The sequence below is a fragment of the Leptodactylus fuscus genome, chromosome 5 (assembly GCF_031893055.1).
Source record: "Leptodactylus fuscus isolate aLepFus1 chromosome 5, aLepFus1.hap2, whole genome shotgun sequence".
NCBI lineage: Eukaryota > Metazoa > Chordata > Amphibia > Anura > Leptodactylidae > Leptodactylus > Leptodactylus fuscus.
In genome coordinates, this window is record NC_134269.1 from 640,436 (window position 1) to 658,900 (window position 18,465).

Sequence of the window (18,465 nt, forward strand, 5' to 3'; positions counted from 1 at the left end):
TCCTGGACTTTGTGTATTGTAACCCAGCTTAGCACACAAACCCAGACTCCAAGTCTTTACCCAAAACTACAAAGGAAATATGGTGTTATGACAATATTTACCCCGGAGAACCTCCTACATTAAATTCCTCTGGTGCGCAAAATGAAGACAAATGGTTCAAATCCAGACATGTTGCTGTTGGGCGAAGGGAAAAGGTCCAGACATTGAACTCATTACCCAAAGGGAATTGGGGTGTTATCTTTGTGGGGGTCTCGCCACGAACTCCATCATACCCATTGCCTGACGCTACGGTCAGCTGGCGAGGAATTATGGCTGTTCATGGTTATTTGGTTTCAAGATGGAGAGCAGAACTTCCCCTCTTAGTGACATCAATCAAGGGAGGAGACCAGGGTACTATATGGTCTCACCAGAGAGACGAAGGGGAGTTCTGATTCTGGGAAGGATATGAGCACATGCTCGGTTACTGATTGAAGCTAGCGCCCTGACGCCTATTAATGAGGCCCCAGCGAACCAAACTACAAACTTTTTTTGGTATTGTGTCTTTTCTATCTTTTATTCCCATTTTCTGTATTGTATGGTGCTTTTATCTGCATTTGCTTGACATCCCCTGATAGGTATTTCTGTATATGTTAGTGGCTAGTACCGCCCCACTCGGGTTAGTAAATATATAACATTTATAAAGCTCGTTTCATATTATTCTCTGAACTCCGGCACTCACTGGGTGTGAGAGGTAAGAGGGGTGATAGCAAAATGACTTGGCAAAGGCGAGATCTTCTACAAAGGGCTAATACTATGGGGGTGTATATAAGTGCTCGTCCTCATCTTCTTAGTCCCAGTGAAGGGAAATCTTAAAGCTTCAGAGATTTTGGACAGTTGTCACTATCTTTGTTGTAGGGTTCTTTTCTCTTCCAGCTCCATGGTAATGTTTATAGAGTTGGTGTTGAGAATCAAAAAAGTTATTTGGAGTGTGGAGGGGGCACATACTTTTCTCTATATAGTGTATGTTGTGACTGCTGAGCATATTACATTTTCAGTTTTTATAATTTCTTCTGCACTGTTATTACGTTACAATTTACACCGCAGCTCGGTTTTCTCAGTTTAGCTGCTGTACATGAGTACAAGCTCAGCAGGAGCAGATGAACATAGCAAGGCCAGGAGGAGATCCACTACCGTAACTACACCGTCACTAAGAACTATCAGGTACTGCCATATATAGGCTGAATATATAGATGGAATGGGGTGGAACTAGAAAAGGAGGAGGAGTCTGAAAAGCAACATTAGTCCAAAATACGAAACAATCTTATCTTTCCAATCCCGCGGTGATTCAGTGCAGGCTCGCCAATGGTCCCCGTAGCTTGTGTTTAATACAAACGTCATGTGACCGCCACAGCCAGTCACTGACCAATCTACTGCCACCATGTCTGCCACTACTGAGCCAAAATGCCAGTTACATGTGTTACAAGGTGGACAACACCAGGCATAGGACGTAATCCACCCAGTCCTGCCTCGGTCCTGCCTAGGTCCTGGCTCGGTCCTGGTTCGGTCCTGTCTCGGTCCTGGCTCGGTCCTGCCTCGGTCCTGGCTCAGTCCTGCCTAGGTCCTGGCTTGGTCCTGTCTTGGTCCTGCATCAGTCCTGCCTCTTTCCTGCCTCGGTCCTGGCTAGGTCCTGGCTTGGTCCTGCCTTGGTCCTGCTCACACAGCTGATATGTTTTATGGGAGCTAGAGTCATAGAACAGGATAAATTACAAAATCAGGACAAATCCAACTTCCTATAACCCAATTCTTATTCTTATTGCCAAACAAGGTAAAATAATACAAAGTGCGCACAACGACTCACCCAAATAATAATCAGAATAATCTACAGCAGCGGGAAATCCTCCGGAGACTCCAGACGAGACTAATAGAAATAATGACAGTGACTGCAGTAATTCCATTGTGGCCCCCGCCATCCTCCTCACAGGGGCCCCGGGGACCACACACTGACACATACAGATAATGAGCGGAGTTATATAAAGATGTAGAGTCACAGACGCCGGGATTATTGCCGATCTATTGTGTGACGTCTACTGTCAGACAGGTGAGAATCCATCCAGGGACCGGCATCAGCCCAGTGACTATGAGATCCGCAGTGTGAACACATCTCTCTCCTGCCACTGTTATTATACGTACCTGCAGTAATAGCAATAACTGACACCATCATCATCATCAATACCACCACTAGGATGCTTATTATTTTCTCCATCCTCATCACTACTATCATAGGACCTTCATTATTTTCTCTACCATCATCATCACCATCAATGTGTTCAGATTCATCTATCGCCATCATCTTTATCACCCGGACCTTCATCATTCTCACCATTATTACCTTCACCACCACCATTACCTTCATCATTCTCACCATTATTACCTTCACCACCACCATTACAATCGTCATTCTCACCATTATTACCTTCACCACCACCATTACCATCATCATTCTCACCATTGTTATCACAAGCACCACCTCTCTTCTCATCCTCATGGTCATCCTTTTCACCCCCATCAATTTCGTTATCTCTTCCTCGCTATCATTGTCTCCAATGCCCCCTCTGTTATTATCATGAGGTCTTTCATCATTATCACCATCATTGTCTTCATCACCCCCATTACTATCGCCACTTATCTCCCATCATCACTGCCATCATCCTCATCACTACTACCAGTATTCTAACTCTATCCACCACCATCATCACTATCACCTGGACCCCCTATGCCATCACCATCACCCTCATCACCTCAGTGGATCCACCATCATCACCATCTTTGCTATCACCAGCTCCACCATTGCCATCGCCATCACCTCTTCACCATTCGCTGTATACTTGTACATAACCGTATCACAGGTCTATTGTGTTTGATAAAGTTGCTAAAAAGACCCAAGTCCCTGAAGGCCAACACATTTATCGTTGCTATGAATAGGGGTAAAGCCTTAGATACAGCAGTAGCAGAAGGACCTCTGAGCCTGAGGAGGCCCAAATGTCCTTCATCAACCAATTTTGCATTCGAACCAGAGATATATTTTACACCTCTACCTAGAACCAATTGTAGTCTCCCCTGCAGCAGTAACATGGTGGAAGCAAAAAGATGAGTAGGACAAATGACAGGGCCAAATATGAAGAACGCACATAATTTTGGAGAGACATCTAATATTAGGAGATAAGTAGGTTCAGTAGAAAAACATGAGACTTAGCATGGACACTAGGTCAAATGTCTTGGTCAACTCTCGGTTTTTGATGTTTATATCTATCACTGGTTTTGCTCCAACAGAGTAAGACAATATGAACAAGACCAAAGTGACTATGTTTGAGTTTTCTGGTCTGACCCAGGATCCAAAACCATCCATCTTCCTCTTCGTATTTTTCCTCCTAGTTTACCTTATTACTGTGGTTGGTAACGTTGGGTTGTTCACCATTGTCTATAAGACGTCCACCCTCCACACTCCCATGTATTACTTCCTCAGTTACCTCTCGGTGGTGGACCTCTTCTACTCTTCAACAGTTACTCCTAAGATGATCTCTGACCTTATCTCTGTCAGGAAGGCCATCTCCTTCAGTGGTTGTGCCGTCCAGTTCTTCTTCTTTTCCATGTTTGCAGCTATAGATGTTCTTCTCCTCTCGAACATGTCCTATGACCGCTATGTGGCCATCTGCCACCCTCTACATTATGGGTCCATAATGACACAAAAAAAATGTTTGCTTTTGGGTGTTTTTGCATTTTTGGGGGGGATCTTGCCATCTTCAGTGCAAACTGGTTGTATTTTCAACCTTCAATATTGTGGCCCAAACCTCATTGACCATTTCTACTGTGACATCCCGTCAGTGCTGAAGCTGTCCTGCTCTAAGACCTTCACCTGTGAGATGGTTACTCTATTCTTTGTAGGATCGTATAGCATAGGTTCTCTGGCCACCATACTGGTCTCCTACATCTATATCTTGGTGGCCATTCTACAGATAAAGTCTACTAAGGGCAGACAGAAAGCCTTCAGCACCTGCTCCTCACACGTCATCTGCGCCTCCATCTTCTATGTCTCTGTGTTCCTCACTTACCTACGTCCTCCTTCTGAACACTTTGAGAAACAAGACAAGGTGGCTTCCGTCTTCTACTCAGTCATAACACCCATGTTAAATCCTCTGATCTACAGCCTCAGGAACCAAGAGGTAAAGTCGGCCCTTGTAAATGCTCTTGTCAAGGCATTGCACTGTCATAGAGATGCAAAGAGAAGTCTACAAAATATTCGGAACTAGGTTTGACGTTAAGTGATGTTCGATATCAGGACACGGTCAAATTTTGGGAGTTATAGTCCCATAAATGAAATATCTTGGCTATAAAGCTTATGACCATCAGTGGGCCACATTATATATATGGTTGGTTGGTTCCTAAGTACGAAAAGCCCCAAAACTGAAGTCCTTCACTATGTGACAATTTGACATTTTGGATTTAATTTGCATTATGGTGTTTTTTTTTTTTTTGGAAGAGTAGATATTAGGGTTGAGCGATCGTGTTCGGAAAAAATCGGATTCTGATCGGTGATCGAGAAAAATTCACGATCGCGATTGCAATCCCGAACACAATCTTTTTAGGTGGGATCGAGATCGGCGATCATTTCCCACAATGCTTTGCTAGATAGTCTCCCATTCATTCTAATGGGAGACTAGCTAACATCTCTAGTAGCTACTTACCTGCAGAGATGGCTGGTCCGGTGCCCGGTGTTCTCGTTCTTCACTATACAGCATGGAATCTAACAATTGAACGCTTTAATTGTTAGAATCCACGCTGTGTAGTGAATTTTTTTAATCACTAAGTAGCCAGAGGATTTTTTTTTTTTTTTTAATCCTCTGGCTTCTTAGTCCCACCTGGTGTCCACTTACCTGCAGAGATGGCTGGTCTGGTGCTCGGTGTTCTCGGTCTTCTTTGCCTCGCTGTCCCCTGCCTCCCTTGTACTGGGAGGGGAGACGTCACGGCTCCCCGCCCTGTTCCCACCCACACTCTCCTAAGCTACAAGCCCCGCCTTCCTAGCTCTTTAAACACTACCCTGGGAGGAGGGGGCAGCGAGGCAAAGAAGACAGAGAACACAGAGCACCAGACCAGCCATCTCTGCAGGTAAGTGGACACCAGGGGGGACTAAGTAGCCTGAGGATTAAAAAAAAAATCCTCTGGCTACTTAGTGATTAAAAAAATTCACTACACAGCGTGGATTCTAACAATTAAAGCGTTCAATTGTTAGATTCCATGCTGTATAGTGAATAGGATTTTTTTAAAAAAATCTCCGATTAGTAAAAAAATCCCATTGACTTGCATTGGGATCGGAATTGGGATCGAGATCGGGTTCGAATGAAAAATGATCAGAAATCTGATTTCAAAATCGATCCTGAAAAGTCAAGATCGGCTCAACCCCAGTAGATATTGATTCACTCATTCAGTCCCTCGGTTTATAACATCCCAGCCTCTCACCATATTAGTGTTACATTTAGAACTGTTATAGGTCAGCCTTGTCGTGTTTTGAAGCTTTGGAAGTTGGGTGTTGATCAGATTGCCCAAGGTAACACATTCCAGGGAAGTGGTGCAATGTGGTGTGGGAGGCTAGGATCGGGAACTTACCCAGTCTGACCTTTGGTGTGTAGAGGTCAGCTATCACATAGATGGTCCAAGAGCATGACCCAGACTTGTGACTGAGAAAACAGAGTATGTGGAGAGTCCTAGAAGAAGGCTCTGAGTGTTAAGACATGGCAATGTCAGCTCAATGCCTATCGGGTGGCTAGTGATGAATGTGCATAAAAAAACATTCATGGTGATCACCGCAAGAGGAGAAGGAGGCTTCCCCTGTACAGGTCAGACTGTCAAACACTACAGTTTATGGACTTTGAGGTGGTTTGTTATTTGTTCATCATATCTAAATGTTCTTCACTCTATATCATCAGTAAACTACTACTTTTCTAACCCGATTGTCATGAGTGTGTCCATGCATGTTACAGTACCACACAGTGAGATGGAAGTATCACTCACCTCGCTCTTGTCCTGCGCCTCCTGCACACAGCCGAGGATGCATTCACTCTCCAGGATGTAAGGACCTCTGCAGATCTCTGGCCCTATGAAGTTTAGGAGGACTTATAGGCACAGGTAGGTACAGAAGATGAGGGCACCGCTTACAGTCAAGACGGCTGCCCATAGTTCCTGCACAGTCTCTCGGTGTACCCTTTGCGTTCTCTCACCAGTTGGGTAACAGATGGCATAAACACATTTGGCTTACCAAGTACAACTCTTGGTTTACCCCATGGTCTACCAACTTCATGTGCAGTGTAGGTGGACATTGTCCCTCACTCTGTGGCATGTTTTGGCTGCACACTAACCGTCCTCCATACGTCCTCCACAGGCATTATTCACCCATATCTCTCGTAACAAGGACAACAAGAATCATTCACTCTCAGGCGGCCTGACCAGGCTAGTAGTCATTTTGCAGTCAGTCAGGGTTGTCCTTAGTCTCATAGTCCCAGGACTCTTGCACACTTTAGTCCTTCTACATTGTTGACTATCTCTAGGGTCTGTATCTCACGTTTCCAGTCTGCTGTTAGTGAGGACCACAGTGTCACCTTCTCACTGACAATGGGTGATGCGTCCTATGATACTTGTCCCTAGAGAGGTTTGCCAATTTATGAGCGCCCCTCTCTGCCACTCCTATGTAACTTCTGTCGGATGATACCTGAGCTCCCATGAAAATCCATGACCTGATCCATAAATGAGCAGTAATGGGGCTGGTGTGCGATAGTGGTGCATCCAGTAGGGAGTTCTTGAAGGCATCTAGGTGGGTTAGTAAAGCTTGAAGGAACTGAATGAGATCAAAGTTTAGGTAATTCATGGGCCTACGGGAGAAGGATATCCTTGGAGCCTTCATGGAGGTGGAAACTGACACCATATAAATGCAGAGTCTAGAGAAGGTGCATGACTACAAGGGAAACCCAACAAAGAGGCGGCAGGTTACTCCGCTGAGCCCTGAGGTCACCACACAAGTATCTTGCACCATTTATTACAAATTAGAATACAGTAATTGAAATATTTGGGCGTTCCATCGATGGGCACTACTATTGGTCTGGAACCGGGTCTGGAGCATTCAGCCCAATGTCTTTCGTAGTTCCATTGATATTAGGCTCACCCCGGCGTTGGTCTATCTATTGCTCTTGTGTGTCATAGGGCCAGCACAATGATAGGACGACCAGTCCTATGGACCCCAGTAACAATAACGGGATGGGTCGAATGTCTGTTCTTGTAAACTGAAACCGCCACAAGAAAAAGTTTGATTTGCAGTCCTTCTTGTCTGGCGAAGTCAAGGACTCCCCGAAGCTGATGTGAACAGAGCCTTAGCTGTTTATATGAGCGAATGCCCTATTCCTTCAGTTATACCCTAATAAGACTGACAACCAAATCCCGACTGGGATCCCACCGTACAATTCTGCCCGTTACTTTTATTGTAGTGTTCCTTGTAGGTTGCTACAAACAGGCAATAAAAATAATAAAAAATTCTAAAAACACAGGAAAGAATCACAATTAAAGGGATCCTATCATTCAGATGCAATTTTTTGGAATTTTTTTTTTAATGTCTTCTCCCCACCGTCATTCCGTTGAAGTACCGCTTTTCACCGGTATGCAAATGAGTTCTCTTGCAGCACTTGGGGCGGGCCCTAGCACTCAAACGGGGTCCCCAGTGCTGCACAAGAACTCTCCAGCGCTGCCTCCATCTTCTTCAGGAACGTCCTCTTCATGCGTCTTTCATGGCCACAAGTAACACACAATAAGCAAGCGGCCATTTTCTTGTGCCCGAGGCCTACAAGTTTCACCGCCTGTGCCAGAAGAAGACGCAAGAAGAGGACATTCCAGGTGAAGATGGAGGCGGCACTGGAGAGTTCTCTTGCAGCATTGGGAATGCCCCCAGTGCTGTTTCAGCAATGAGGACTGCCCCCAGTGCTGCGAGAGAACTCATTTGCATACCAACAAAAAATGGAATTTTAACCGAACGGCGGCGTGGAGAAGGCAACGAAAGGTAGGAGAAGGATAGTCTTTCTTAAGGCTATTCCAACATGTTAGGGACAAAGAATTCCATCTGAATGATAGGATTCCTTTAAAATAAGATAACAGAAAATATTTCTATTGATAAAAAAATTAAAAATATTAAATCTAAAAAGCTTTTCTATCCACTGCTACATACTTTCCATCCTACTTCCGTCCTCGCACACACAGGCCGCTCCTGACCTTATACACAATGTACATTTTTTTAACCTATCAGTAGGTCTTTGTAAAATGGGAAGTAATCCACACAAACACGGGGAGAACATACAAACTCCTTGCAGATGTTGTTCCTGGTGGGATTTGAACCCAGGACTCCAGTGCTGTAAGGCTGCAGTGCTAACCACTAAGCCATGGTGTTGCCCCCCATCCAAGAGGACTTGTACCCTATGTCAGTATATTGGGCAATCCACTCACTGCTGTTACAGACTGTCTATGGCAGTGGTTCTGTACCCTAGGCCCTATGCGCGGTTCATTTTGTGTACCGGTAACAATACATATACCTAGGTCTTGAATTTGGAAAAAAATCATATTTGATTTATCACTATTGAAGGGTTCGGTGACTGTGCAGATGAAACTGGTGGTCTTGGTACCTCCAACAAGGTTCAGAACCACTGGTCTATGGCCTATGGTAGTGAGTGATAGCAGTATAGTAATGGCGGGCCTGGGATCCTTCCCAGCGGTCATGGACATTGATCACTGCCTCAGATTTCTGTGGGTGGAAAAAAGCAGCCCATTCATTTCTATGGGGAGAGCACGTATGCCGGCTCCCATAGAAAGCAATGGGATCTGTTTTAAATGCCGCTGATTCGGAACGTTTACGCATTCACAATCAGCCAGCGTATCCTCTGTGTGAAGGGGCCCTTATATTCCATGAAATGTACAGAGAAGCCGGAAAAAATTTGGAATGAGGTAGATTTGGAGAAAAACTGCATTTGTGTGACAATCTTACAGACTTTGTTTGGACGGCGTTCACTTTTCAGCTAATATGACCGGTCATCTGTATTCTATGGATCGGTTCAATTCCAGAGATATCAAACTTAAATAGTTTTTTTTTCTTTTTTTTTAACCCCTTAAAAAAATCCAAAACTTTGTAAAAACAAAAATTTGGGTGGAGTTGCCGTATACACTTGTAACTTTTCTATACTTCTGTCCATGGGGATGCATAAGGCATTTTGCAGGGCCATTATGTATTTTTTAGCTCTACCATTTTGGGGAATGTCGGATATTTTGATCACTTTTTATTCAAATTTTTATGGGAAGTGAAACCGCAAAAAAAAACCCCCCAAAAAAACCCGCTGTTTCGGCACTTTTGAATTTTTACCACTGCGGCATTTGCTGCATTGTAGTCTATGGAAAATTTACTCCATAGCTATTAAGGCTGATCATAGACCAGACACAATAGTTATAATACAGTGACGAGCTTGCGAGCCTTCAGTAGGCTCCCGACCATCAAGGAAACAGGTGGGCTCCTGGGATCCCGCTGCATACGAACAATACATGGGATCACAGTGGACGCTGATCATGGGCATTAGCATTGGGTGTCCACTGTACAATACCGCTGCAGAGCGGCCACCATCTTTAAAGACCTGACATCCCCCTGTAATAGCTCAGCAGATGTGGGGAAGACTCTCAACATCCACAATACTATTTCAGTGGAAGTTGGGAAGGGGTTAATCTCATTTTTACACCATATATCCGTGTCCCGCACTTGGGAATATCAGTGGTGGGACCAAAACCAGAATGTTTTACGTTTCAGAAAACGATCATTGATTGGACAGTGCAGTGAAGGCCGTCCGAAATCTAAGATGTGTGGCCGGCTTTAGTGTTCCCTACTCCCGTGTAGTCCTTTCTTCTCACCCTGTTTCTGTCGGAGCACTGTATGGCTTTATCTGTTTGACCCACTGATCATGGTCAACTTAACAACTCTTTCAGTTAACAATATCATCTACTATATATGTCAACAACATCCAAGTTTATCTCTCCACCGCCAAGAAGTCTTTCCATCTCATGTCCCCGTCTCTTCTCCTTTATGTTCTCCCAATTACTGAAACTGGAAATGGACTTGTCATCTACTGTAGACCCATCACAACCTCAGGAGGAGTCCTGAAAGTGATGATACGGCCTCCATAGATACAGCCTTGATGTCAACATTATTCAGTCTGTCTGAGATTAAGTGTAGAGAAGATAAGAGAAGATACTATAAAATAAGATAATCCTTTAATAGTCCAACAGTGGGGAAATTTCAGTATGTTACAGGAGCCTAGTAATACAGATACAGGATAATACACAGGAATATAATACAGACGTAGACACACATAAGCTGAGAAGAGAAGATATACTAGGAGTCCATAGCAGCTAAGGAACGGAAGAGAAAGAAGGAAGACCTCAGGGTCACTTAGTTCTCTGTGCGTAGTGATCGTCACTCGGTCTGATGCAGATTATACAGCCTGACCACGGTTGGGAGGAAGGACCTGCGATAGCTCCTTCTCACACTTGGGGTGAAGCATTTGGTCACTTACAGTGCTGCCAAGTCCCATCAAGGTCTCATACATGGGGTGGGATTTGTTCTCCCGCATGGAGCTCACCATGGACAGTGTCCTTCTGTCACCCACCACCTGTACTGGGTCCAAGGGGCTCCCCAGGACAGAGCTGGCCCTCCTGATCAGCCTGTCAAGTCTATTTCTGTCCCTGGCTGATATGCTACTTCCCTAGCAGACCACATCGAAAAAGATGGCTGAAGTTACCACAGAGTTGAAAAAGGTCCTAAGAAGTGGCCCCTGGACTCTGAAGGCCCTCAGCCTCCTGAGCAGGTAGAGTCTGCTGTGGCCCTTTCTGTGCAGCGCCTCCAGGTGATCAGCCCAGTCTAGTTTATTATTGGGGAGCACGCCCAGATACTTATAGGTCCTGACTATCTCAATGTATCCCTTGGATCTCCACCGGGGTCGGAGCACTTCTCCATTTACTAAAGTTCACCACCATCTCCTTGGTCTTCCCAGCATTAATCCTGAGCTGGTTCTGCTGGCACCAGTCCACACAATCCTGGTTTAAGTCTCTGTATTCCCTATCATCGCCATCAGTGATAAGGCCGACTATAGCAGAGTCATCGGAGTACTTCTGTAAGTAACAGCTGGATGAGTTGTGCCTAAAGTCAGCAGTGTACAGTGTGAAGAGAAATGGGTCAAGAACTGGACCTTGTGGTGCCACCGTACTACAGATCACAGTGTCAGACACACAGTCCTGGGCTCTCACATACTGAGGGTGGGTTGTCAGGTAGTCTAGGATCCAGTTGGACAGGTGATGGTCCCTCCACCAAGGTTCAGCTTCTCCCTCAGTAGTCCTGGCTGATGGTGGTAAAAGCTCCGGAGAAATCACAGGACATTATTCTCACAGTGTTCCCGGGTTTCTCCAGGTGAGAGAGAGCTCTATGTAGAAGGTGGATGATGGCATCATCTACCCCAATGCCCGGCCGATAGGCAAACTGGAGGGGGGTGTAGGTGTGTCAAGACCAGTCTCTCTAGGACCTTCATCAGGTGGGATGTTAGTGCTACAGGTCGGTAGCCAAGGTAGCCCATTGGGTTGGTTTTCTTTGGGTTTCTTATACAGTTGAGGTATCACTCCCAGCTTTAGACTGATATTTTACATGTACGGAATAACACCGCACCACTGGCCACCGCACATTTTGAGAACTCTTGTGCTTATACCATCAGGTCCTTCGACCTTGTCTGCTTTAATCCTCTTGATTTCCCTACACAATTGGGACTCATTAAGGGTCAAATAGTCAGATGGAAATTGACTGCAAGTCCATGGGTGTGGGGTCTTGGTGTGAGAGGGGGGGGAAGGTTGACTGTCAGGCTGGTGAAGGGAGAGTTGGGTTGGAGTTGAATCTATTGAAGAATAGATTAAGGTCGTTAAGCCACTTCCTGTCACCTTCTATCTGGGGACCTGCCTTCTGCTTGTGGCCAGATATTGAAAGGACCTGAGCAAGCAACATCCACAGATATTCTACACCTAGTTCTCTAAGATGCCTGCAACAACCCCCCTGAGTTCCTTCACAATCTGTCTGCAAGTACCAAGAAGAATAGATGGAAGGAAAAGGTTAATCATGATGATGGACATCAGCCCTAATATGCTCAGCGGCCACAACATAGGCTTCATAGATTTACAATATCAGCTCTTCCCCAAGACTTTGTATATGAAGCCCAAAACAATGAACCCACTGAGTAATATCAGTGCCGCGTGCAGTGTAGATGTGATGATTGTCATAAGTATGGTAAGATGTCCTTATCTTTATTGGAATACATAGAAGACCCATAACTTATCTACATCATGGCCATACATGTACCTCACACAGTCAGTGTCCTGAGATTTGGGTCTTTTCTTACATTGGATCTCAAGAACCATATACAATACATTGCTATATAATATCCCTCAATGTTCTTAAGCTCTATGGCCAAGAAGTTTTATTTATGGCACTGAAACTATCAACATTTAACCTTGGAGATGGCTTTCACTTGTCCTTGTCTTGATATCAAACATCACTTAGCTTCTTTCATCGTCACATCTCTAAGGTAGCTCAATGCCTTTACAATGACTGATTTTACCTCTTGGTTCCTCAGGCTGTAGATCAGAGGATTTAGCATCGGGGTTATGACGGCATAAAATACAGAAGCCACCTTGTCTTGTTTCTGAAAGTGCTCAGAAGGAAGACGTAAGTAAGTGAGGAACACGGAGACGTAGAAGATGGAGGCGCAGATGACGTGTGAGGAGCAGGTGCTGAAGGCTTTCTGTCTGCCCTTAGTAGACTTTATATGTAGAATGGCCACCAAGATATAGATGTAGGACACCAGTATGGTGGCCATTGAGCCTACACCATAAATTCCTACAAACAAAAGACTAACCATTTCACAGGTGAAGGTCTTAGAGCAGGACAGCCTCAGCACTGACGGGATGTCACAGTAGAAATGGTCAATGAGGTTTGGGCCACAATATTGAAGGTTGAATATACAGTTGGTGTGCACTGAAGATGGCAAAATGCTAAAAGAAAAGGCAAAAATTCCTAGAAGCAAACATTTAGGTTGTGTCATTATGGACCCATAATGTAGAGGGTAGCAGATGGCCACATAGCGGTCATAGGACATGTTCGAGAGGAGAAGAACATCTATAGTTGAAAACATGGTAAAGAAGAAGAACTGGAGGGCACAACCACTGAAGGAGATGGCCTTCTTAACAGAGATAAGATCAGCAATCATCTTGGGGGTAATTGTTGAAGAGTAGAAGAGGTCCACCACCGAGAGGTAACTGAGGAAGTAATACATGGGAGTGTGGAGGGTGGACGTCTTATAGACAATGGTGAACAACCCAACATTACCAACCACAGTAATAAAATATACCAGCAGGAAGAATATCAAGAGAACGATGGACAGTTTTGGATCCTGGGTCAGTCCAGAAAACTCAAACATTGTCACTTGGGTCATGTTCATTTTGTTCGAATTGGATCTTACCCTGTGAAGGTAAAACCAGTGATAGATATAGACATAAGTAACTGAGAGTAGACCAAGACAGTTGGCCAAGTGTCCATGAGCCATGATAAATGTGTTCTATTGTTACTGAACCCACCTTAGTCTATGCATTATACTGCCCTCCACCATTGTGACCAGTCTTCATGTACATCCATGTTCTTTGTCCCATTGCTTCAGTGTTGCTGTTGCTGCCAGAATAAACTTGGTTATAGGTAGAGGTGTAAATAAAGCTCGAGGACCCAATGGAGAAATGTAATAGAGAACATTTGGGCCCCCTCAGGTATTGTGGTCCGGCCTAGACTTCTACACTCTATGGCTGTACCCCTGTTCATAGACTTGTGTTGGCCAGTTGGTTCCTTGGATGATTATCACTAATTATTTCCTTATTGAAAATAGATCCAAAAATGGAGTTCATTTGGCAAAGGGAAGGACAACAACTGGTCATATACCCGTCATATACTCTTACGAGCAAATATACGGCTATTTCTGAGGGAATGTGTGGATGGACTGACTTAAAAAGCTTCCAAAATATGTCCCAGAGAAGGGAGGTAGGTGGCCCTCAAAATATAAAATATAGGACTTGGCTGAATGGGTCCTTCATGGCTGGAAAAGAAGCCTTGGTCTGAGCCTGATATGTCCTACAATATTAGAGACATGTGATAATCTTTCATTGGTGAGGATTTAGGCTTTGGGATCCCCACCATTATAGGATTACCCAACTTCAAAGATTTGGGGTCAAAGATGTGAAATATTGGAAGGATCCTCCTCTTCTCGTTGAGCATTGACTCTACCACCATAGAAGTCTACGTATAATGTGTGGACCTGAGCTAGATGTGCCTGTGTGGTGGAGACAGTAGCGAGTCCATACTGGGAACAGGTCTAAATCAAGACATCTGAAGACATGGGAAAAGAAGCAGCTCATTGTGAATAAGGAATAAGGTCTAAGGAAACACCTACATGTAATAACAGGCACAGGATAGAGATGTGTTCACACTGCGGATCTCATAGTCACTCGGCTGATGCCGGTCCCTGGATGGATTCTCACCTGTCTGACAGTAGACGTCACACAATAGATCGGCAATAATCCCGGCGTCTGTGACTCTACATCTTTATATAACTCCGCTCATTATCTGAGTATGTCAGTGTGTGATCCCTGGGGCCCCTGTGAGGAGGATGGCGGGGGCCACAATGTAATTACTGCAGTCACTGTAATTATATCTATTAGTCTCGTCTGGAGTCTCCGGAGGATTTACTGTTGTGTCTACTATTATTATCTGTATTATCTTCTAATAGCCATGTATACAGAACATAGCCGGGCCCGGAGGTCAATATATCAGTCAGAGGTGGCAGCCATGTATACAGAACATAGCCGGGCCCGGAGGGCAATATATCAGTCAGAGTGACAGCCATGTATACAGAACATAGCCGGGCCCGGAGGTCAATATATCAGTCAGGGATGACAGCCGTGTATACAGAACATAGCCGGGCCCAGAGGTCAATATATCAGTCACTGGTGACAGTCGTGTATACAGAACATAGCCGGGCCTGTTCTGTATACATGGCTGCCACCTCTGACTGATATATTGACCTCCGGGCCCGGCTATGTTCTGTATACATGGCTGTCACCCCTGACTGATATAATGACCTCCGGGCCCGGCTATGTTCTGTATACATGGCTGTCACCTCTGACTGATATAATGACCTCCGGGCCCGGCTATGTTCTGTATACACGGCTGTCACCCCTTACTGATATAATGACCTCCGGGCCGGGCTGTGTTCTGTATACACGGCTATCACCTGTGACTGATATATTGACCTCCAGGCCCGGCTATGTTCTGTATACACGACTGTCACCAGTGACTGATATATTGACCTCTGGGCCCGGCTATGTTCTGTATACACGGCTGTCATCCCTGACTGATATATTGACCTCCGGGCCCGGCTATGTTCTGTATACATGGCTGTCACTCTGACTGATATATTGCCCTCCGGGCCCGGCTATGTTCTGTATACACGGCTGTCACCCCTGACTGATATATTGGCCTCCGGGCCGGGCTATGTTCTGTATACATGGCTGCCACCTCTGACTGATATATTGACCTCCGGGCCCGGCTATGTTCTGTATACATGGCTGTCACTCTAACTGATATATTGCCCTCCGGGCCCGGCTATGTTCTGTATACATGGCTGCCACCTCTGACTGATATATTGACCTCCGGGCCCGGCTATGTTCTGTATACATGGCTGTCACTCTAACTGATATATTGCCCTCCGGGCCCGGCTATGTTCTGTATACATGGCTGCCACCTCTGACTGATATATTGCCCTCCGGGCCCGGCTATGTTCTGTATACATGGCTGCCACCTCTGACTGATATATTGCCCTCCGGGCCCGGCTATGTTCTGTATACATGGCTGCCACCTCTGACTGATATATTGACCTCCGGGCCCGGCTATGTTCTGTATACATGGCTATCACCCGTGACTGATATAATGACCTCCGGGCCCGGCTATGTTCTGTATACATGGCTGTCACCTCTGACTGATATAATGACCTCCGGGCCCGGCTATGTTCTGTATACACGGCTGTCACCTCTGACCGATATATTGACCTCCGGGCCGGGATATGTTCTGTATACATGGCTATCACCTGTGACTGATATATTGGCCTCCGGCCCGGCTATGTTCTGTATACACAGCTGTCACTCTTGACTGATATAATGACCTCCGGGCCCGGCTATGTTCTGTATACACGGCTGTCACCCCTGACTGGTATAATGACCTCCGGGCCCGGCTATGTTCTGTATACACGGCTGTCACCTCTGACTGATATATTTTCAATGAAATGGAAAGACGGCGCTCTCAGGTCACAACAGGATTTTATTCAAAAAGACAATGATGCACAACGCTAAAAAATCGCCGCGTTTCGGGCACACCTGCCCTTTCTCAAGTGCGTAACTAATTAGAAAATAGATAAAACAAGTATTCACTTCAACGTTTTTTTGGCCAGAGAAGCACTTAGGCCTAAGTTAAAATATACAATGAATTCAAAAAATAATAATACATGATTTATAAAATAATAGTAAAACAAATCTCATATACCAACCTTATCATTTAAAATATAAAAAAATCTATATATACATAATAACAAGTAAATGTGCCAAATCATCTCAATCTCATGATAGAAAGCCATTGCATATCAAACACTGATCGTTAGCATGCATCATTGTGTTGTTATTTATATCAATGTGGCTACCAATAATCCCTAGTTTACAACTACAGCAAAAAAAGGGGGAGCATAGAGAGTCTTACCTTCACACAAAGCTCGGTCAGTCTGGAAGATGTATACAAATTGTATGCCGTGTGCTCCTAGGTTTAAATATAGTGGAGCTCGTTTGGCTCCCTACATTCCTTGGAGTGTTGCCAGATGGTGCGATTCAGGTTGGAGAACATATATGTCCACGCAAAATATTAAAGCTACACAACAATGTGCTCTAAGTTGTAGCGCATACGTGACTCACGCGTGCGTGGTATATTTAGCATTACTAAGCGCATAGCTAAGTGCTCATACGTGATATGCATATTCGTGGTATGATTACCATTACGGAGCACGTGACTGAGTGCTCATGCATAATTCGCGCATGCGTGGTGTATTTAACATCGCGGGACACATGACTAAGCGCTCATATGGTAAATAAAAGGTATTGATGTTTTTTCGGATTTCTCCCTAATATTACAAATGAATTGGAGCAACTCATAATGAAAACAATTGTTCCAAAAAACAACAGATATAGTAAGAAAAAATATATATACATACATATAAACACATATATACACATATATACATACACACACACACACATATATATATACATATATATATATATACATACATACATACATACATACATACATACATACATACATACATACACACACACATACATACATACACATACATACACACACATACACACACATACACACATGCTACAGACTGGGACTTATATATTTTCAGCACATATATAATGATTAAACAATGTAGACCTTATTACTATGTGATTACATTTGGGTAAGAAGTATTGATGGTCCTTAAAAGTGCAAAAGTAATAAAGAGCTAAATCTCCAACTATATTTTTGAATACATATTTGGGATAGGAGTAGATAAACTCTTTAGGTATTTGGAGGGAAAATACATTAAATACCTAAAATCAAACACATAGGGGACAAAAAGTAAGATATGGAGTTAGATTAAAGATTGGATTACATACATTTATTTATTTATTAACGTCTTCTGAAGCTATATTAAGACCAAAAGGATGTAATGTATTAAACTTAAATAACCAAAACATTTCTCTCTTATTTAATGTACCATGCCTATCTGTAATTCCAGGAGGGATCCAATCGATGGGTGTTACAGTGAAACCACTAAAGCTTTTGTTATGATGTTCAGCTGCGTGTCGTGAAACGCTATGTTTAGTATATCCGTTTAGAACATTCGAGCGATGTTTATTGAGACGTTCACTCAATTGTCGAGTAGTTCTACCAATATACTGGAGGCTACAAGGGCACTCCAGTAAATAAATAACAAAGGTAGATGTACAATCCAAATGATGTCTCAATTTAAAGACTTCGTTTGTGGTAAAGCTGCTAACTTCACCAATTCCATTCTTAATGGATTTACAGCATTTACACCTATTACGATTGCAGCAAAAGCTTCCTTTAGGCAATGTGTTTGTCGTCAGGACAGTTGGTTTTGAAGAACGTAGTTTACTAGGGGCTATTAAACTTTTCAAAGTTCTTGCCCTTCTAAATGTAAAACCTGGTTTTGCGGGAAGAACTTTCTT

General features: G+C 44.2%; 2 protein-coding genes across 2 annotated transcripts; one reads left to right on the forward strand and one right to left on the reverse strand.

Annotated features, from left to right (window-relative positions):
• Positions 1 to 3,320: 3,320 nt before the first annotated feature.
• On the forward strand, positions 3,321 to 4,286 carry LOC142204220 (olfactory receptor 5AR1-like). Its single transcript, XM_075275530.1, has one exon. It carries the CDS (start codon positions 3,321 to 3,323, stop codon positions 4,284 to 4,286), a length of 966 nt encoding a protein of 321 aa, XP_075131631.1.
• Positions 4,287 to 12,635: 8,349 nt separating this feature from the next.
• Positions 12,636 to 13,580, reverse strand: LOC142204221 (olfactory receptor 5B21-like). Its single transcript, XM_075275531.1, has one exon. It carries the CDS (start codon positions 13,578 to 13,580, stop codon positions 12,636 to 12,638), a length of 945 nt encoding a protein of 314 aa, XP_075131632.1.
• Between the last annotated feature and the right edge of the window lie 4,885 nt (positions 13,581 to 18,465).